At 55.5% G+C, this 20,464-nt stretch overlaps 5 protein-coding genes across 5 annotated transcripts; 1 reads left to right on the forward strand and 4 right to left on the reverse strand.

Moving 5' to 3' along the window:
• Positions 1-243: 243 nt before the first annotated feature.
• On the reverse strand, positions 244-1,326 carry SLS55_002145 (uncharacterized protein; the record flags this gene model as incomplete). The annotated part of the gene is made up of 2 exons (XM_066773629.1): positions 244-824; positions 876-1,326. 2 exons carry the CDS (start codon positions 1,324-1,326, stop codon positions 244-246), a joined length of 1,032 nt encoding a protein of 343 aa, XP_066636196.1.
• A 4,961-nt stretch (positions 1,327-6,287) lies between these two features.
• Positions 6,288-9,589, reverse strand: KAR3 (kinesin-like nuclear fusion protein; the record flags this gene model as incomplete). The annotated part of the gene is made up of 5 exons (XM_066773630.1): positions 6,288-6,530; positions 6,585-8,449; positions 9,188-9,316; positions 9,370-9,514; positions 9,569-9,589. The coding sequence occupies 5 exons, from the start codon at positions 9,587-9,589 to the stop codon at positions 6,288-6,290; spliced, it is 2,403 nt and encodes an 800-aa protein (XP_066636197.1).
• Positions 9,590-10,409: 820 nt separating this feature from the next.
• vps66 (Lysophosphatidic acid:oleoyl-CoA acyltransferase 1) lies at positions 10,410-11,237 on the forward strand (the record flags this gene model as incomplete). The annotated part of the gene is made up of 1 exon (XM_066773631.1): positions 10,410-11,237. The coding sequence occupies one exon, from the start codon at positions 10,410-10,412 to the stop codon at positions 11,235-11,237; it is 828 nt and encodes a 275-aa protein (XP_066636198.1).
• A 519-nt stretch (positions 11,238-11,756) lies between these two features.
• On the reverse strand, positions 11,757-12,637 carry SLS55_002148 (uncharacterized protein; the record flags this gene model as incomplete). Its single annotated transcript, XM_066773632.1, has 2 exons — positions 11,757-12,397; positions 12,631-12,637. The coding sequence occupies 2 exons, from the start codon at positions 12,635-12,637 to the stop codon at positions 11,757-11,759; spliced, it is 648 nt and encodes a 215-aa protein (XP_066636199.1).
• A 1,621-nt stretch (positions 12,638-14,258) lies between these two features.
• Positions 14,259-15,035, reverse strand: SLS55_002149 (uncharacterized protein; the record flags this gene model as incomplete). Its single annotated transcript, XM_066773633.1, has 1 exon — positions 14,259-15,035. The coding sequence occupies one exon, from the start codon at positions 15,033-15,035 to the stop codon at positions 14,259-14,261; it is 777 nt and encodes a 258-aa protein (XP_066636200.1).
• Between the last annotated feature and the right edge of the window lie 5,429 nt (positions 15,036-20,464).

Consider the following 20,464-nt stretch of genomic DNA (forward strand, 5'->3'; position numbering starts at 1 on the left):
TGATACCCAATTCTATCAATCCTATCTCCAGCCACTATTGGAACAAAGCACCGAGGGTGGGGCGTGTGCTCACGGAAAGCCACACACTCTCCCATCAACTACCACGACGGCGTTATTTGGACAACCGAGATCGGTCAAAGGCAGAAAGCGGGCCTTTTGTCAATGGTATTTTGTGAGAAGCGCATTTAATCAAGGCATCCACTCGAGTGGGAACGAAACCACATCCCTTCACGGGATCATTGCTCATTGACCGTCTCCTGCACCGCTCATTCCGCTCTGGACAAATACCACTTGCACAGCTGAGAAGGCTGCGGCAACAGCGAACACGTCCGTCCTCTTTGCCTTGGTCAAGACCGTCAGGCACACCGACAGCATGACATTGAATGCAGCAATGATCCCGAGCTTCGCTTTCATCGACTGGACATAAGCCAAGACAGCAATGGCAGCTATCGGAAGAACGGAAGCCAGGATAGTGGTAATGTTGTACGTGATGCGGAGCAGATCCGATTCCTCGTAGCCGACGAAGCCGTGGATGGGCGACCTCTTGCGGAACCGCGCACCGCCCAGATGGAAGAACTTGGTGATTCCTTTGCCCGTCACCCATTTCGAGAACCGATCCTCGTCATGACGGGGGCAAAGCGCAACGAGATCTTTGGCACAGTCTTTCGGGTGATCGACTGAGCCCCAGACCCCCAAGTCAGTCCCGGTGAGCGCAAAGTTGAGGCCCTCGTCTTTCGACGCAAGGAATTTGCGGATGAAGTCCCTGTCGAACTCGCTGGGTCCTTTCATGGCGAGTATCTCCTTTTGTTGGATGAGGGCAGCATCTGCGAACCACGTCAACACATATCGCATTCACGACCCCAACGTGTACTTACTGTACCTGTCCAACTTCTCGCGAGCCCTTTCAACAAGCTGGATTTGCTCCTCGTCTCCGTCTTTCTCAGAGACGCTGAGAAAGAACCAGTTCTTTGCGTAGAGTGACTTGTCCCCTTCTTGGCTCCTATGGTCTGAGAGCTGGACCTCTCTCAGATCCTGCTCAATGTGGATCAGCTCTGCTTGGAGGTAGAGAAGATTCAGCGCATTCAGGGCTCCAAAGCGGCGGAACACGGCTGTCTCTGGGATCACGCTCATGAGTTCGGCGAACTTGGGGTACCCTGCCGGCGGATCACTGGGAAGCGAGGAAGCATCGCTTGATGCAATCTCCTCGTCTTGTACCAAGGATCCGACTTGCTTCTCTGTCATTGTCGTGAGTGGGGCCTGTAGTGTCTCTCTTGAATTGGGGCCCTGGTGAAGCGGAATGATGGATACGTCGCTGCCGTTTGCCATAGAAGTTGCGCGCTTCTGTTTCTGAATGAAGAAAAGGGTTGTTTTCGAATTGCTCTTGCTGCTTGTAGGCAGGGAAATAAATAGTTGTTGAGACCTCTGCAGCCTTGAGTCTCGTTGGCGAATGGTCTGTTGCTCTACAACCATCGGGCGCAAGGCTGCGCTGCTTACAATGTGTGATGCCGTGGCCATCGTTCAGTGGTTAGTTACTGAGACCCGTAATGTGGCAGTGAGGCTAACCGGAAGGCACAACTCTTCAGGTACACTATTGGCTTCCAGAGAGCGGGAGAGCCTCGTGTAGTAGTGAGTAGAGTGATTCAGCAGCTTGATAAAAGCGCATGTAAATACCGCTGTCCGAGGCTGATCTATGACAAATGAAAGATTCTTCCGCGGGTCAGAATATATGGAACTGTTTTTGCTTCGGGGAGAGAATTTTGACAAAAAAAATCATGTGACAGCGCTCCGACAAGGCTACTATCTGCAAGAAAGGTTCATCCCAGTCATTGAAATGCGCCTCCATTAAAGCCAGGTACTCTCGCATATGCACAGAATTATTGGATTCGGGCTAAATTGCCTGACCGAGCTGCGAACCGCCCGAAAGATTCTACCCCACGCTCAGCCGTACATCAAGCTCCATCAAAGTGTTGGCTTAGTGATGGGAACAGGATGTTATTGTTAGGGTGAAAGCTGTGTCGCATCTGTAACCCGGCGGATGAACTTAATGTAGTTGATTAGAAGTATACAGGAGGCTTCGTGGTATTGCGTTGAAAGTTATACTTTTTCACGATAAGCGGGGTATGCGTGTATCGAAGGGGATGACGCCGACAAAGAAGCCTTGGCTCCCCGGGTCCAATAGTCTCATCACGCCAACGATGAGACTAAGACGGGCCTGCCGAACCTAGCCTCACAGGCCGCGTGATGTGTGGCATACTACAGCTACCATGTCAATGGCTTTGTCCTTTTCTATCCAGGTGCATTCACCGGCTGATGCGTTCGATGGCGATTTTCCTGCAGTCGGAACCCAATCTGGTAAGGCGTGCTTCGCCATTGGTGAGACGAAGCCTTGCTGATTGCTGATAACTAAAAATCCAGTGGCCCCCATCCATTGTAATATAGAATATTGCCGATTGATTTTTTTCACTCAGCCTGATAACATCCTCTTAGTGCCTCCAGTCTGCATCCTGCGGCCTGACATACCATCCACACACTGGAAATGTGCTTCGGCAGCAAGCGCCATCGGTCTAAACGCACCATCAAAGTGGTACGTAAAAACATACCATGATCTGATCTTCCTTATCGCTCTGCTACAGTCGGTACACTGTTGAAGATTCCATGTGTACAATTCATACCACACTTCTGCTAACAGCGAAACAAAGAGTGAACCGGACGAGGAAGTGGCCCTGACTGTGCGTGTATACACCTTGAACGAGGCTGGTCTCAAAGTCCCCAAGGTCGCCGTGCTATGGTGCCCCGAATATCACACCGAAGTACACCTCATATCACCAAAGCTTGTTATGGAAGTTCTTTGTCTGGAAGTACAAGCATCTGGGAAAAGACGAAGTGGGCCAAAAGTCGAATTCCAAGGACTGAAGTTTGCCACAAGAGGGCATGTCGAGCTGGAATGGGCACCCGAAAACTCAGACACCATTCACTCCACCCGATTCATGGTTGTCTCCATGTACGACCCACCATTCGACTTGGTTCTTGGGAGGACGACAGCCGTCGAATACGGGTTGACACGTCAATGACGACCGAAAGCTTGAATACCACCTATCAGCAGTCGAGGTGTTTTTCCACAGTGCCTTGACGAGTGTTCTTACGACCAAGGCCTCACTACACGTCTCTCCGGAACATACGATCCCATGGTCTTGAACAATTACGAAACCCTGTACATGCTGAATCTTCCCTGCCATCAAAGCACACAAACAGCCCGAGCAGACCACTGTCATTTCCGAGAAAGTACCAGCTCGAAGAAAGCGGCGTATACACAGGAAATCTATGTGCCCGGCATTTTCCATTCCACACATGCACAGAACTTCTCTTTGATGGTTCAAATTAAACCGGGACTGAAAACGATGGTCTGGAAAGAAAACATAAGAAGTAAAACGAAGCAGAAACTCTTTCGGGTAACATTTGTGTTCCAGCAATTGTAACATTTCCGGGGTATCTCTTGGCCTGGCAAGTGGCTTTTTGCTGGAATACGAACGTCGAAGACAACAACGGAGATTCTCAAACAACTCGGAAAAACCTTCACCTTGCATTCCTGGTCACCGCTCTTAGCATAATGATTGTCTCAATTGCTTGGATAGATCGGAGCTTCCCAAACTGCCTGCCATGTCATCAGCCCAGCGAGTGGAGAAGGCTTACCGCCTGAGCGCTTCAACACGAACGTGTTACAGAACGCGCCGCGCCAATGCGAGAATGCCAGATGGCTAGACATGCATAACGCCAGCTTTTCGTGGCCACGCACTCTCCATAATATTCTATGAACTCTTCGGTGGTTTGTGGTACGACGGCAGATGACGATGCCGACAACATGAGCTGCAGGTAAACTTGGATCGTAGATCAGGGGCAATCGCACCCCATTAGGGATCATGTTTTATCTCGCAGCATCGCTTTGACTCAGATTGCATCTTGGCCTGTAGGATCCCTTCCCGCTATACACCCGTTGCAATTGAGAATCTTGCGGCCTGACCTCCGTCAGTACCTTGAAAGGCCTGGACTCTTCGCAATCGCGAAGGTCCCGACCGTTTTCGAGACACGTTGCCACGAAACCATACCATCTGGGACCTATCCTGTTATCGTAGTGCTTTGATTGCATGTACGTTACCTGTGACTGGAGGTAAGGAAAGCTCTCATGAGCTGAAAATTTCCCCGGGGGGTTTCTGAACAGCGCATACCGCTTTGTAACGGTGCGGTCTCAAGAACTGACGTAGAAGGAAGTAAAATGAGGCTTCAAACCATGGATCAACACATAGCTGTACGATCAGTACTTATATTTCTGTTACATGTGAGAAATGAAGCTCATTCATATATTTTGTTCGGTCCCCTACGAGCTCCTGGGAACACTCGCAGTCTTTTTCAGGATGTGCTTTGGCCAAAAGTCTTCAACTCAGGTAAGCAGACTGTCTTGAACATAAAGTCATCAAGAGTCATACTAATCATAGGCAACGTACTCGGCGCTTTAGGAATCCAACGCCATAACAGTGTTCATACACATCCACCAGCCTTCTGGCGCTGTCATCAAGAAGCTTGCCGTAATGTCATACGCAGTAAACGACAACGAAGATATCAACATGATATCACCGAAGCTCGTTACCGAAGTCTTGTCCATGGACATACAAGAAGCGCAAGATGACACAACACTGGAGTTTGAAAGGGATGTGCTTCACGTTCAAGGATTCGTTGACCTCGAATGGAGCATGCCTGGCCGGAGAGGACTTAAGCGTAAACAACCAGCACGCACCACACGCTTCAAAGTCACAACGCTGTATGACCCACCCTTCGACATCATCGTAGGGAGAGAAGTTGCATCTGAGTGCGGGCATTTCGTCAGCCTCGGGTCTTCTCGCCAAGCGTAATTGGGCATCCGCGCAACGGTATGCCTGGAATTGTGCCGACCTCATGAGGCCTTGCATTTTGTCAGGTTGGACCACGGATAACGTACCCACTCAACTGTTGAAAGGTCTTTCAAACGTCCACGTGTGCAACTTTGATCATGAGCTTCCGTGTAAGCCCAAACTGGGCGAGCTTTCGTAGCGCATGCGCTGAAAAGGTGGCATCGGGGGATTCGCCTCACGTAAGGCGGCCAATCACTCACCCCCTTGCCCTGTCTTTGGTTTCAAACCCAACGATGCCTCTAATAGCGGCAATTCGGGATTTTCTGAAGGAAATTTTCAGATCAAGGTATCCAGCTGGCTGCCTTGTAGTTGTTCTCCAAATGCCAATGTATCTTGAAGCTTTCGCCGCAACTCAAAGGCCGAAACAATCCAAGTCCTCCTTGGACCCGAATAAGAGAAGAGTACAGAATTTGGGCCATCTTAACCCTGCTGGGGACGTTATACTCTCCCCAAAGTGAGCAGTTGAATCCAACGTCCGGATGAATCTGTTCGCATTTGGGGCTCACGCTTACATCCAGACATTGGATTCAGCTACTGCAACTCAGACTTGGGTAAGCTTCTTCTTCTGGAGCACTTTGTGGTACCATGAAACGAACGAAATATCAGCAGGCTCGTGAAGAATCGAGCCGTCTGATCTCCGCCAAAGAGCACAGCACTCTTCCTACGTGGGTAGCTGAATCCGATATCTGGACGTATTTGTTCGCATTTAATATCCACATCTACGTCCGGACAATGGATTCTCCTACCCACGTAAGTATGGTGCACATACTAAGCAGTTTACTTTGTTGAACACGAGGCATTTGAGGTCCAAATCAAAGATGTACGTAGGCATAAGCTTAGAACAACATTTCCTTTGTTCCAATCCAAAAGAGAACATCTCCCACCCCTACCTACCCCCCCAACCACCATTCGTAATCCAGTAACACCCCCTATCGGAACCAAAAAGGAAACGCCCATATCCTTCAGACAAATCCCCAGTCAGAAGTCGTTCCCTAGCATTCAACAGTAGCGAAGTGAAACCTTTGAGCTACTGAACGGGGGGGAAAGACTGTCCGCTGATGAGAAAAGCAGGGCCGCCAAGGTAAGATTCCCAAAACGCCCAAGATTCCTTGTCGTTCCTCAATGAAAAAGCGCCGGCACGGCTCCAGCCAACGGCAAAGGCGGGCTTGGTCCAGCAGATGTGATATAAAGCAAGAAAAAAACACAGAAGAGAACAGCCGCCCACCCTGGTCTTCTCTATACAGTGGCCCGAAGCTCGAAGTCATCACAAGCATCAGGCACGAAGGGCGGTTCAATAACCCAGACAGAGACCAGAATGAGGGGTCGGAGTCGGGTGGACATGGCTTATTCCTTGATCTTAGCCTGCCTCTTGGCGGTACCAATGTGCGTGTTGTGCACCTGAGAAACCTGGGTTAGTATAAAACTCGTGGCGATTCTCATATAATGTTTAGAGTTGATGAGGCATACCTTGGTTGCGAACTTCAAGCTCGTAATGGTCTCGTGCAGATGAGGTTGCAGTGGGCTGATCATGACGAACATGAGCGTCTTGGAGTTGCCACCAAGAGAGTATTGCAGCAGGTAGGTCAACTATAAAGAACTGTTAGTGGTATGCCCGAGGCGCGAACTAAGACAAAGGCTTACCTTGCTGTTCCTGTATGGCACATGAGCTCCCTCCTTTCCAGAGCCCAGTGCGCCAATGACATCGCCAAGACAGCTCAAGCTGCGGTTGATATTCTGCGTCTCCTTGAGACGGTCACCTGTAGCGCCCGAGTGGCTCAAACGCTCACTACCAGCAAGATCAACCAGGTTCAGCGTGCCTTCACTGCGTTCGCCAGTGATGGAGTTCTCGCCCTTCAGCTTGAGGATGAAGACGGAGTGGGAACGAGACGAGCGGCTGTTTGCCATGGTGGCGGCGACACTGCGGTTGCGCGAAGCACTCGAAAGCATCTCTTGCACTCTGTCCGGGCTGTCGAGAGCAACCGTGGTGACGTCGGTAATAGTCGTCTGCTTCTTGGCCGGGTCGTGCCTGATTTCGAGCTTCTTCTTATCGAGCTCCTCCGTCTTACCAAGCAGATCGTTCAAGTTCTCGTTGTAGACTTCGACGAACTGACCTTCCATCCTGTACTTCCAGCCCTTCTCCTCCAGACCCTGCGCGGTCTCGTAAATCTGCTTGACGGCGCGAGGGATCATGCCATCAACCGAAGACATGGTAAAGGTCTTGCCCGAGCCAGTCTGTCCGTAACAGAAGATGCAAACGTTGTAGCCGTCGAGAGCAGACTGCACCAGCTGGGAGATCTCGTCGAAAACTTCGGCATTCTGAGAGCCGGGACCGAAAACGCGATCGAACGTGAAGGGGTTGGTAGACTGCGTAACAGTACCCATTGCGCTCTTCTGCTGCGGACCTTGGATAACCACTTCCTTGCTGTCTTTGCCTTCATCCGGATAGGCGATTTCGGCAGCCTGGGGGGCTTCGGCCTCCGCCGGCGGACGCACACGACAGAAGACACGAATGTTGCCCTTGAGCTCCTGGACTTGGTTGTGGAGCTTGCGGCGAAGCGTCTCCTCGGCACGGAGCTTAGCCTTCGCTTCCTCAGCTGCATCAATCGCCTCCTGCATCTGGTTCTGGAGCTCGCCAAAAGCTGACGACTGCGCTTGGCTGTCTGATTCGAGGAAGTGGATTTTGGCTTTCATGGCGCTGTTGGCGCTCTCAAGGGTTATGGTGTTGGTAGATGCCTCGGAAAGCTTGTCGCGGAGGTTCTTCTCGAGGGTGGTCTTCCGTTCCAGATCGGCCTGCAGTTGCTCGTTCTCGCGTCTGAGCTCTTTCATTTCACGATCCCTCCGCTCCAGATCGACTCCTGCATTTTGGCGATGAAGCTCAGTCTCCGTCTTCAGCTCCGAGACCTCCTTGAGGCGAAGCTGCCTCTCCTTCTCCAGCTCTGCCTCCAGCTCCTTTTTCATGTCTGCGTGTTTCTGCTCGTACTCCCTTTTCAAGTCGCTGGCCTGGGCCTCCAGCTTTCTCTGCAACTCATCAGACTTCCGTTCGGCATCTTGCTTAAGCCTCATTGATTCCCTCTCATGTTGAAATTGCATATCTTTCAACTCATGCTCACTCTGTCTCTGAAGGTCCTTCAACTCGAACGCATGTGTCTTCTTCGCAGCGTCCAGGGCGACTTCGGATTGGGTTAGTTTCAGCCTTGTGTTCTCTAGTTCGGATCTGTAGGAGTCGACCTTGGTCGACAGTTGCACTCGCATCGCGTCGAGTTCGTGAACTGCAGTGGCAAGAGTGATGGTTAACTTCAAGATCTTTGGTTGTGTGATGTAGCGCACGATGACAAGCTCCTGTAGGGAGTAGCTGATCTGCGCGAGTGTTGCTGACATACTCTTCGTCTTGTAGCTCTCGACAGTCTCCTTCATGTTCTCACGCTCGGTCGAGGTGCTCTGCATTTGATGCCTGAGCTCGCCGTAAAGGGCCTCCATATCCTCAAGGCGACCCTTCGTATCCCATGCTACAAGAGGCGCACGCATGTTAGAATCTTTACTCAAAAATGGTGTAACTGGCTCTTTAGAAGGAGATGTGGCATTGTAGCGGAAAATTGTTGGGGTTGGTGGAGGCGGTCGTGGTGGCAGAGGCAGAAGCTGCGCCAGAACAGGACGGGGTATCATAGATGGTGTAGCAGGCGGCTCCTCGTCTTCCGGGATGCATTCACTGGTTCCGTCTTTGATGCTCAAGGACTGGAATCGGGTTGAAAGCGATACATCCCGGGCAGACTTCCGGCGTCCGACACGCTGAGGGGGCTGAACAGGGGGCTGAACATGGGGCTGAACATAAGGCTGAAATTGAAAATGCTGCTCGGGCTGAGAGAGAAATTCTGCCGCAGGTAGGGAAGTCGCCTGCAGGTCGCGAGAGCACTTGCGATACTTGAAGTTCTCGTACTGAGTGCACGGGCTCCGCAACCTTGCAGGCTTGACCTCCTCTGCTGGAACGCAAGTTGTAATAGAAATGGGAGTCGTACCCTTGCGCTTATTAAGCGATGGCGGGTCGCTGTCATCGCTATCCATGGCAGTACGTGGCCGAGCGGCGGGCGTCTGATGGGACTGGCTTCGTGAATGTGCCATGGACGTTTGCGGCCGGGTCGTGCGGGGGCCGTGGCTGTAGCTGCTGGAATAAGACGTGTTGGAATTGGCACGGGTAGGGCGCGTGGAGGCTGCTGAGACTGAAGATGAGTAAGGGCCGTTGCGGATACCTGCCGCGGTCGTGGCCTTGACGGCGCCATTGACGGGCTTTAAGCTCGGCGGAGCTGGGACCTTGGATTTGGTCTCGCCGGCCTTCTCTGCCAAGGTCTTCCGAGGCAGCTTGTGCGCCGGCTCCGGAACTGAGACTGAGGTCAGTGACTGATGAAGACGGTCCATTGTTGTGACGACGTACGGCCGGGGACCTTGTGCTTGGTGGGAACGAGCGACGACGGCATTGCGCGTGAGTTGTTGTCGGCGGCGGACAGCTCGGACAGGCCGCGCCCAGCGGTAGAGGACAGCGCGGGCAGCTTGCTGGGTGGCTTGATGCCGGTGGGCTTCTGCAAAGGCAGCGGTCAGAGTCAATTGGAATGCGAGCGCACCATGCAGCATACCGAATTCTCGCGGGCGTCCATGGCGACGAGGCGGGTGTGACGGAGAGAAGGAATAACAGAAGCGCGGATGAACAGCGAGAGCTATAAGCTCCTCATCGCAGGCCGGGGCGGGCAGCGGGCAGCGGCGTGTTGTTATCTGCGCGGGTGAATGGAGTGGAGCTCTGGCGGGTGCTGGTGTGCTGCTTCTTGCGTCGCTTGCTTGGCGGGCTGGACAAGGCAAACTGTAAACAATCCGCACGGGCCATCGCTCCTGCCCCCCCCAACGCGCGCCAAGCCCGCGGCCATGCTCTCGGCTCGCAGTGCCGCTGACTCAGCGGGAGCTAGGGCTGGAGCTGGAGCTGGCTGGAGCTGGCCGGGGCTGCAGCTTTCACATGAACGTCACTGCCGTCGGCCACGTTCTCTCACCTCGCGCGCTGCCAACGCCGCTCTGTGTGCTTCGGGCACCGAACGGAGCTGCGTGAAGCTCTTCTGCTGCCTGACTTTTGTACAGCGCTTCGCATTTCCCGTCTCTCCGCTTGGTGCAGTCCAGGCCCACGATGGAGAAATATTCGCAGTATCGCGACAGAGGTGCGTCGGTATGAGCTCACGCGATTGGTATTTTATCTGACCGACGCTGCAGGCACCGGGGTTGCCCCCTTTTTCCCCGTCACCACCGAGTCCTCCAAGCTCGCGCTGCCTCTCCACCTCTTCCTCTTCGCCTGTCGCGTGCCGCTGCTCTTCACCGCCGCTGCCGTCTATTTCTTGCTACTCAGCTGGCTCCCTGTGGGCTCGCTAGTCCGGAAAGCTGCGCTATGGCTGATGTTGGGCATACCCGGCGTCTGGTGGATAGACTTGCAGATTGATGGCGTCAAAAGAGGGTATGTGGGGCAATCAGCCAGGTCAGGACGCTGCTAACGTGTGCCACGGCAGGTCTTTGGCGAAGCAAGACAAGAAGCGCTTACCTCACGGGGGGACGATCATCGCCTCCTCTTTCACCTCCCCCCTGGATGCGCTCTACCTTGCCGCTATATTCGACCCGATCTTCACAATCTCGTATCCTTCCACGCGACTGGTCCAGCGCGTCACTTGCTTCAGAGCCATTCTGCATGCTCTTTCGAAGCCCGCTGACGTTCCGCCGCCAAATGCTACGCTCGTTCCCATTGCCAAGCTCATCGCACAAAACCCCGACGCTTCGATTGTAGTCTTCCCCGAGTGCACTACCACCAACGGTCGCGGCATTCTACCTTTCAGCCCCAGTCTCCTGACGGTTCCGGCGAAGACCAAGGTTTTCCCCGTCAGCCTACGCTACACCCCAGCCGACGTGGCCACTCCTGTGCCTGGGACATACTTCAAGTTTTTGTGGAATCTGTGCTCCAAGCCTACTCACTGCATCCGAGTGCGGATCGCCGAGGCCGTTTTCAATACCGCCGGCTTCAAGCTTGAAATCCCGACTTCTTCGACCGGCCGTGACCACTCGCCCCAGCCAAATAGCCGCATGTCGGCGAACGCCTTCGAGGGAACCCCACTTGGCGAGGGTATCTCAGAGTACGCTGAACTCAGTCCAGAGGAGAAGAAGGTACTCGACCGTGTGGGCGAGGATCTGGCTCGTTTGGGTAGGGTGAAGCGGCTGGGTCTAGGAGTGAGAGAAAAGTCGGATTTTGTGAAGGCCTGGTCGAAGAAGAGGAGGTAAATAAGCCAGCATTGTTTCGAAGCTCGATCTGGGCGTGTTCAGTGTTGCATTTACTTGAGTCAACCAAGAGCATGGGGTATATTTGCGCTGTAAAACTAGGGGTCTAGGTGATTAGAAAGGACGGGGAAATTGTTTGCTTTGGGGAGCACGGCTGTCGGACGGTTAGATGGTACATAACGATCATGCATTCACAACTTACGGCTTCGTTGGAGGAGAATACAGTGAGTTACCAGATATTTCATGATTCCCGAAGGTATCTATGGTCAATTCCATGTTTTATTCTATGGGTCGTTAAGGCAATAGTCCAGATGTCGAAGCAGATTCATGGAGTATACACGACACCGTCGGTACTTTAACGGCCCACGAAGGCACGATATAAGAGCCCAAACATCTCAACACGCACTCCCATCACTTCAAATTTGTTGCAGTGCCACGCAACTTACTGTGAGCTCACTGGCAATGATGCACTCTCCCAAACACTTAGCAAGACTCCGATCCCTTTCCAACCTTCCCCTCCACTCACAACATCAATCCACTCCAGAACACCATCCACACAACAACTCCTGCAACCACAGCACAATTTCTCGAGCCACCCAACCACCCTCCACACGTCGCCGCCGTCGCCGTAGCTGGTCCAACAATCAACACCGTCCGCTCACCCTGCACAAATGTGCCCGTAGTAGCACTCCTACTCCCACCACTTTGCGCCCCGAGAGGCGTTGTGACCGCAACGGGGAAGAGAGTAGCCGTGGCATGCGCTCCGGTAGCAGAAGCGGCGGCAGCAGCAGCAGTAGAAGCAGCGGGGAGCAGTGACCCAACCTCGCTCGCCGGCCCGATGATATACATGCTGGTTCCCTCGCCCACGAAGTACAGGATCGTGAGCACGCCGTCCCCGTCCGGATCGACGTCGCCGCCGGACGGAGTCGGCGATGGATTTTCCGGTGGAAGCGAGCTGACGGTAACCGTAGTAACGCTGGTGATGTCGCTGGGGAGCTTGTTGGCGCTGGGATCGGGGCGGTAGCGGGAGCTGACGGCGGCGGCGGTGACGATGGCGGTGACGGGGCCGGTCAGGACGGGCGAGAGGGCGGGCGACAGGGCCTTCGGCGCGACCAGGAGGGTGAAGTTGAGGATGGACGAGATCCAGAGGTAGAGGTTCGGGTCTGCATATAACCGAAAACGTCAGGACTGTGGTCCATGTGTGCCAGACAGACACCTGCCGGCCCCAAACAACCCCAACGAACCTTGCCAACTTCAAAAGTTGGGAAGCGGAAAGCCCGGGCAAAAGAGCCGGAAGTGAATCAAGAAAGAGCGAGGGGGCGACGACTACTCACCGGGGGTGCTGCAAAACTGTACCACGTCCAAGTTCACATTCGTCACATACCCGTTCTCCAACCCGGCATCCCGCACGCACGCCGTGCACCTCCCCCAGGAGTTGTTCCCGGTCGTCTGCTGGTCGCCGCAGAAGCAGGTACGAAAAGTCCCGCTGATGGCACCGTCATTGGGATCGAAAGTGTTGGCTCGCCCCGGCACGCCCGTGTTCCAGCAGCGCTGGATGAGGTGGAAGATCTCCCGGCAGCCGGGGTTCCGGCGGAGGCACGGCGACCAAGGCGCGGTGACGACTACCGATGCCGACGCCGTCGCTTCTGGGAGGATCTGCTCGTGGGGGTGGCGCGGGAGGAGGGGTGGGTGCTGGCGGTGGTTGAATTGGTCGTTGGCGAGCGAGTTGAGGACGGCGATGATGCCGGAGATGCTGAAGAGGGTTTTCATGAGCATGGCTGATGGGGTTGCTGCACGGCGAAGAGCCACTGGAGAGGTGGGTGGATGAGCTTCTTTTCTGTTGGGGTTCGCAGGGGAGCAGAGTGAAGGTGATTGAGTGCTCAAGCCGTTCGGGATGCACCAAGGGTGTTTGGCGCAGAATCTATATTGAAGAGCTGGTAAGAAACGACGTGGTGAGAGGTACTGGAAGCATACCGTTTGTAACCTTGTGCTATCGTGAGGGAGGGTGACGAGGGCAGAAGACCCCAACATGTCACCGCGCTCGTAATGCGCTGCAGTAAAAGTATCGTGACTTGTATGGTAGACTATCACAAGACCTCGAGCTTTGACGACAGTTTTACAAGGCCATGTGCCGTTAAAGGGTCATGGAATCATGTGCACGGTCAAGCTGTATCAATGGATAGAACATCTTCAACTCCACTGCATTCTCCAGCAGTCCTTCCCTCCGTACGTAAGCATTTTTCACATATCACCACCAGTAGTCGCCATGAGCCTGACCAGTCTTGAAAGCTGTACCAATTGATGTAACACGAAAGGTTTAAGTGAGTGAATGGCGAACAACAAGTAGCTGCTGCAAACGCAGTTAGTTCCTTGCGATAAATATACATTGGACGAAGCTCCGAATGACCCAACGATCACCAAAATTATTAAGCCGCCGCTTGATACCATATTGCCTCGTAGGTATAACACGGCGGTGCTAATGACCCATAAAAAGAAAGACAACCCGAAATTACATTTTGCGTCATATTAACAATTCGAGACTTGCAATCTTTATGCCGCGGATTCCCAATACCGCAAGCTGGAGAATTTTGACTACCAAACGCAATGAACTCCGAAACAAAAAAAAAAAAAAAAAAGGCCCAAGAAGAAACGGCCTGTGCGCCTTGTTGTGACTGATGATGCACAACCCCAAGGGAATACAACTTTCCTTTTTGCGAAGCCGAATATGAGAAAATAGAGATGACTCCTGACTGAGAAAGATGGATGTCAATCGCTCTTCGGGATATCTGCTAATGCAATGAATCAAGAAAGGTTGAAAGGGCAGATGAGAGGCCAATTGAAAGAGAAGTTTACGAGAATATTTTGCGGCACTGCCGACGGTTCCGGACCCTTTGTACAACACAAACAAGCAGGGCGGATTGGTGTTACAGAAGACCAGGGCCGCGAGAGGAGGGGAAATTATCGGTATCGAAACGAAGAAGACGGGCTGGCGGCGAGCGGTCGTGGCGGAAGCATTAACGAGCCTCAAAAAATCTCCAGACCTTCAAACTCCACCAGCAGATTCCGTTGTGTCACACGCGGACCACCGTGTCGGCGCTCGTAATGCGTTGCACCAAGGTTGGCGGGCCGGGACGCATAAACACCCACGCGCACAGCCTTGTCTTCGACGCCCCAGAAAAACCACGTCACTTCGCGAAGCTTCTTCCACCCGCTGACGTCGTCCTCGTACCACACCCATAGAGCATATCCGATGCGCTCCATCTTCACGCGCAGATCCGACCGGCGGCCGCGGTGCGAGGGCAGGGAGGTGAGAGCCCAGTCGGCGCCGTCGCAGGTGGCGCACACGGAAGTGGCGTGGCACTCATTGTTGCTGAATTCCAGGCCGACCTTGACCCATTTCGAGGCCGGCGCGGGCGGAGTGTAGGCGGGCGGAGGAGCGTCAGGGTGTTGCTGCGGCTGGGCGGGCGGCTGTGGCTGGGTAGGCGTCGGGCCTCCGGGCGCAACTGTTGCTGCTGCTGACTGCTGCGAGCCCCCAATACGGCCCGGCGGCGCGCCTGCGAATATCACTAAGCCCGCCTGATCCCACTCGAGCTCCCAGTCGGCGGACACGGTGACCTCGGCGGCCACGAAGGGGTTGCGCAGGGCGGTGTAGAGAATGGGGGCGGTCGAGGTGTCACTGCTGGGCGGCTTGCGCCAGAGGTCGGTGTTTGGCGGCGCGGACAGGGAGAAGGAGCCCATCCATTCCGGCACGGCAGAGCTCGAGACGTTCAGCGCGGTAAACGAGGAGCTGTCGGGCGGCATTGCCTCTGGTGAACCCGGGGAATTCGAGGTGTACCGCAGATCCTCGCCGGCTCGTCTCGCCGGGCTTCGCAGGTGTTTATTTGCTTTCCAGCCCCGCCTTGCCGTTCGCAGAAGCGCGCTGTGGAAGGGGAAGCTTGTGGGACGTCAGATAAGCCCTCATTCGCCGTGGGCGGGATAAGCTGACGCGCGATTCGCTCCGGGGCGGCGGCGGGAAGGGCGAGGCGCGCGGGCGTATAGCGTGGCCGTAGGGCGCGGGTCAGAAGGGCAATGGCGAGTGGATCAGGATCGCAGGAGGCCTATATGGGATGTTTCGTAGGGAATGCCCTGGCAGAAGGTGTCAATGCGCGGGCGCCTTTCCCTAGTGCTGACACGCCGTCTGTGTGCGCTGGGCCGGGGGGTGGTGTGTATAAGCTTACCACGGTGCCGCTGCTAGTGCTGGGGTCGAGGGACAGGGCGTGCTGGCTGAGACAGGCGGCTTCGGGGAGGTCTGCGCGGAAATGATATAAATACTCGGGCGTCGCATGCGCCTCAGGCGGGACGGACGCTTTCGAGCTGAGCACTAAGCGCGGCGGCGGCGCTATGGCCTGGAGCGGCAGAGCTGCGCATCGGGACGCCGGCCTGTTCGATGCGGATGCGGAGGCAGGTCGCGGGCGTGCGTGCGTGCGTGCTGCGAGCTGCGAGCTGCTCCATGCTGCTCCAAGCTGCTGCTCCAAGCTGCGGAATTGTCAGACGAGAGGCGCGTCGGCGCGGCTACGTGGCAGCGGGCGCGACAAACTCGTGGCCAGCCGGATCAGCGCCGTCGTGCTTGTGCGCCGGGGCTCGTCGTGAAGCTGGGCTGCGACGCGTTGGCTGCTGGGTGTGTTGTAATCGTCGTACCGCGCAGGGATGCGCCGCGGGCGCCCTGCGATGTTCTGCAGCGCTTGCAAGGGGCCGCGATGAGATTGCCCGCGCCCACGGCCATTGGACGTCCTCCGCGCGTTGCGCCACGTGATGGTCCACTGAAGCCCGACCTGCTGCAGCCCGGCGGAGCTGCGTCCAGCACTCAGTCCAGACGTCCTCCGGTCTGGCCGCCAGCTCGCGCTCTCCAGCGCAAGCGCGAGCGCGACATCCGCACAGCTGGCCGCTTCTGCTGAATGCTCGCGGCGGCAACACCGAGCAGTCAGCTCCAGCTCCAGGCAACGGTAGCAGGGTCCCGCTAACCTACGCCGCACTCGTCGCACGTCGCGGCCACGCGCACTGCTCACCGCCATCGCGTGCAGCCGTCCTCGAGCTCAATCTTCACGGCTTCCCGTGTCTGTTGCGCTCTCGTGTGCGCTTGTACGCCGATCCCCGTCGTTCCGTCTCGGCCGGTTGCTGCCGCCGCCTGTTTGCACCCTTCCAGTCACAGGAGCGCTGTTGGCACCTCCACAAACCCCCCTCGTCAGCCGTACCCTCAGACAGGCATGTGCTGGAGGGGCCGTCAGACCTCAAACTGCAGCAGGCCCTCGGCCAGCAGACCTCATCTCACTGCAGCCGAGCAATCTCGATCAGCGGAGGGCGCGGCTTCCGTCTCTGGCCAGACCACCGACAGAAGCACAGCGAACGGGAACGTGGGTAGGAAAGTGCCGAGTCTCACGGACGAAAGTACCAATGTATCTTTGAGCTACCCCGCAGCGTCCACCGTGATGACGCATTGCTCGTGTGCCCCGCGACAGATTTAGCTTTTGTTTGTGAGCACCGGCGCTGTCTGGATACGACAGCTGCTGCGAGAGTGGGCCGACGCGGTGACGACGGCGCTGCACGCCGCGGGTCGGGCTGCAAAGCATGTAGAAGACCCAGGAAGGAGATCGCAGTGCATTCCGAAGAAGATGGCATCACCAAGAAAAAACCAATAGTGTTGCGGTTGTGGTTGCGGTAGCTGAGCAGCTGGGGGCGGCAATGCAGCGCTAGGCCCGAACGGGGCATATTCGAGATCCTGGGGCAGCCCGGCCAGGCAACGCCGCAGCCTTCTCAGCCTGAAGAGCCTCACAGCCTTGTCTGGCTGCACGGCACTCCCGGACCCCTATTGCGCACGTCACGGCTGCAGACCAGGCTGCGAAAAAGCCGCACCCGAGAGCCGCCCCCACGGCGCGCGCATAGCCGCCCCTGCAGTGCGCAACAGCCGCATCGGCCACCCAGCCACGGCCTCCAGCAAGCGGCGGGCAAACGTCACTAGCGAGCGAGGCACAGCAACAGACATCTGCCACACCAGCACAGCCACCGGTCGGGTCGGGGAACCTGCAACGGTTGGGGTCCTAAAAATAGCGATCCGACTGGCCGATCATCCCTCCCTCCACCCTCCGCCGACCCACTCTTTTCCAACTACCACCCGCGACAGCTCGCCGTGCCGGGCGGACGCGTCAACAAGGCTGTCACCTGTGCCTGCCTCGCCACGTGAATCGAGGCGCGGCCCCCCAAGGGCGACCGACGTCATTCCACATGTCAGGGACTCTGCGCTCCCACCCTGCATTGCCTGCAGACAAGGCCGCCCGCCCAGTGCCCACAGCCTCAGCGGCGAGCAAGGAAAGTTCCAGCATGTGCCTGGCCGTGATTGGTCCTGCGGGGGACTTTCGGTAAGGCGATCCGAACAGCTGTACCTATAGAAACAGAACACTGGGGACCTGTCAAGGGTTGTCATTGAAACTTTGGGAAACTGCCCTGCCTACCTTTCTTCGCCTTGCAGTAGACGGAAACTCTGGACGAATGCCCGGCCAATAGGCCTGCATCTCCCCGTTCTGGACCCGGCAATGCTCGGCCGATGGCTTCCCTGGCGTGGTTGATGATGACGACGAGTTTGGGGGCAATGCTCTTGGGGTTCCGCATAATGACAGCTTTTCTGACCTCAGGCATGCTAAGGGCTGTGGTATATAGGCCCGCTTCACACTTGCTCTCCCAACCAGATCCAGCATCCTCTCTCATCAAAGGATCAATCCTCATCTCCATCAGAACAGAATCGTCACCGTCAGCACCCTAATCAGTCGCTTCTGACCTTCTTCGTTCTCATCCCAAACCACAACCACCAATCAAAACCCATCAGACCAACCAACCAACCAAACCAAACCAAACCCAAACATGCAACTCCTCACCGTCGCCGCCCTCTTCACCACCGCGGCCTTTGCCTCCCCCATCGCCCAACAACAGTACACTCCCAACAACACGCCACCCGCCGTCGCCACGCCACCCGCCGTCGGCACCCCCGTCGGCACCCCCGTCGCCACACCCTACGCCACACCCTACGCCACCCCAGCAGCATCAGCACCAGCCGGCGGCAGCGGCAACCTGCCCACCTGCGGCGCCTACGTCTACGACCCGCGCGCCTTCTACTGCCACAACGAGCAAGCCTACACGCCGGGCGACGCCGTCAGCAACGTCGGCGGCGCGATGAACGTGCTGTGCCCGATCCAGAACGGCCGCGCGCTGTCGGCCTGCGGCAGGCAGTGCTACGACCCGGAAATCTTCTCGTGCGGCGCTGATGGCACGCTGTCGGTCGGCGGCGGCAACGGCACCGTCGTGGCGACGCCGACGCCGGCCGGTGTGTACCCGCCTGCTGGTGCGACGCCGACGGGTTATCGGTGAATGATGATGACGATGACGAAAAAGTGTGGTCGAGTGAGATCTACTTGCTCCGCATCAAGAGAGAGGGGAAGGGAAGATGAGGCGAGAAGACGTTTGACCTTTTCTTCATTGTGAATGGTTCTCTGGAATTGGGGCGTTGGGACGGCGGCGCTTGGGTTAGATGAGTGCCGACTTAATTTCTTACTACTTGCCAATGTCGGTGTGGATGGATGGGTTGATAGCAGCCCAAGCGAACTCTTGTCAAGGCATATCACGCAATGGCATGGGTCGACCAGAAAGGATTAGAAACGATTGATGGAAGATGATGGGTTTTTGTTAAACGCAGATGAAAGAGAAAATGCGGGCGGAACGAACCAGAAAGTTCAGTCTAATATTTAATAATCTACTACACAAGAGAACGAGATTCGTCTGAGCAACAATGCATGTGATCCGGGATGAGATGGAGGAAATGTAAACGCTGTTATGGGTATAGAAAGACAAAGCCGTATGGCGGTGATGTTCATTCAGATCTCGCGTGAGAGAAAGAAAAAAAAAAACAATATCGGGGCGTTTCGTGTTTCACTTTGCTGGAATAAGGAAATTGTCGAGCAATACCGTCTGGGTTTGTAGAAAGGGATGGCGGGATGACGGGATGACGGATCGAGTCCAGTCAGACGGATCGCTCCGTACGTGAAGGGATGAAATCGGCTGATGCTGTATAGTGAGGTCTAGAATGAAAGGTCTGAGGAGAGCCAGTTGCAACTGCTTGGTCGACCGTTAGGCCAAAAACAGGGGTGCTTGGGAAGAGCGATTCCAGGGTGAAGGCCGGAGTCGCATTGAGGCTGGTGTTGGTGAAAGACATGATGATAAAGCGTCGCCAGTGCGAAACGCAATACCTGGCCATTCCTCGTGGTTGGATCGAACTGTGACGTACTGGGGGTTCGTCCAAGCCTGGCGGGGGGAGGTCGTGTCCACGTAGCGCGAGAAGGGGCGTTGCCGCCGTAACCGCAAACAGACGAGCTGAAACCATGTAGCGCTAACGTAAACCGGTAGCGTCGACCAGCGATGAATGATGAAGGTTGAGATCTCGCTCCGTTGTGACTCCTTGCAGATCAAGCACCGGCCAGCGCTTTGGCGGTGTGTGGTGAAAGCCCACAGTGGCTTCAGCGAGTGGGGAAGCTAAACAGAGCCTTTGGAGAATGTTGAAAAGTGGAAACTGATGCAGGTGACAAGGTCGGAATGCAGATTGAACCGCCAACACTGAGGGTAGCCGAAAGAGGAAGGAAGAATAAAAAAAGGACCTTTGTGTCGAGAAGTGTTGGGGAAGAAGCGATAGGCAGATTCCCTTGGTTCGACATCCCTGTCGCATGTCCAGAGCCTCTTAGGCGCAGTTGTTGTCATTGGATGGGTGTCGTCCATCGCTCAATCAGTGTGAGGCGCACCGTATGCACCCATATGGCCAACCGGATGATGGTATGTTGGCAACAGAGGTATGCGAGGCATATGCGGACGGTGATGTCTCTTTGGTGGCAGTGGTGGCGGGCTTCGCGGAGCCGACTCTTCGGTGAGTTCACGGGCAGTGATGCAGATCGGCATGTCCCTTTTCGAAACTTCCGAGATAGCCTGGTTCTCCAGATCGACAGCACTGCCATATAGTCACCTATGACGGCGATAAGGAGTATCCGGCATGGGAGGCAGCATAGGGGAGCAAGATGTAGTCTTGAAGCAGCCAGAGTCATTGCGTACCGACGATGGAATTGGATTCTCGTGTGGTGCAATGTTATCGCTGTAGTGTGTATTGTTCAAATACGAATCGACGCGTTGACGTTGCGATGGTGGTGGTGCATGGAAGAGCG

The sequence above is a fragment of the Diplodia seriata genome, assembly GCF_021436955.1.
Source record: "Diplodia seriata strain FDS-637 chromosome Unknown scaffold_2, whole genome shotgun sequence".
NCBI classification, from domain to species: Eukaryota; Fungi; Ascomycota; class Dothideomycetes; order Botryosphaeriales; family Botryosphaeriaceae; genus Diplodia; species Diplodia seriata.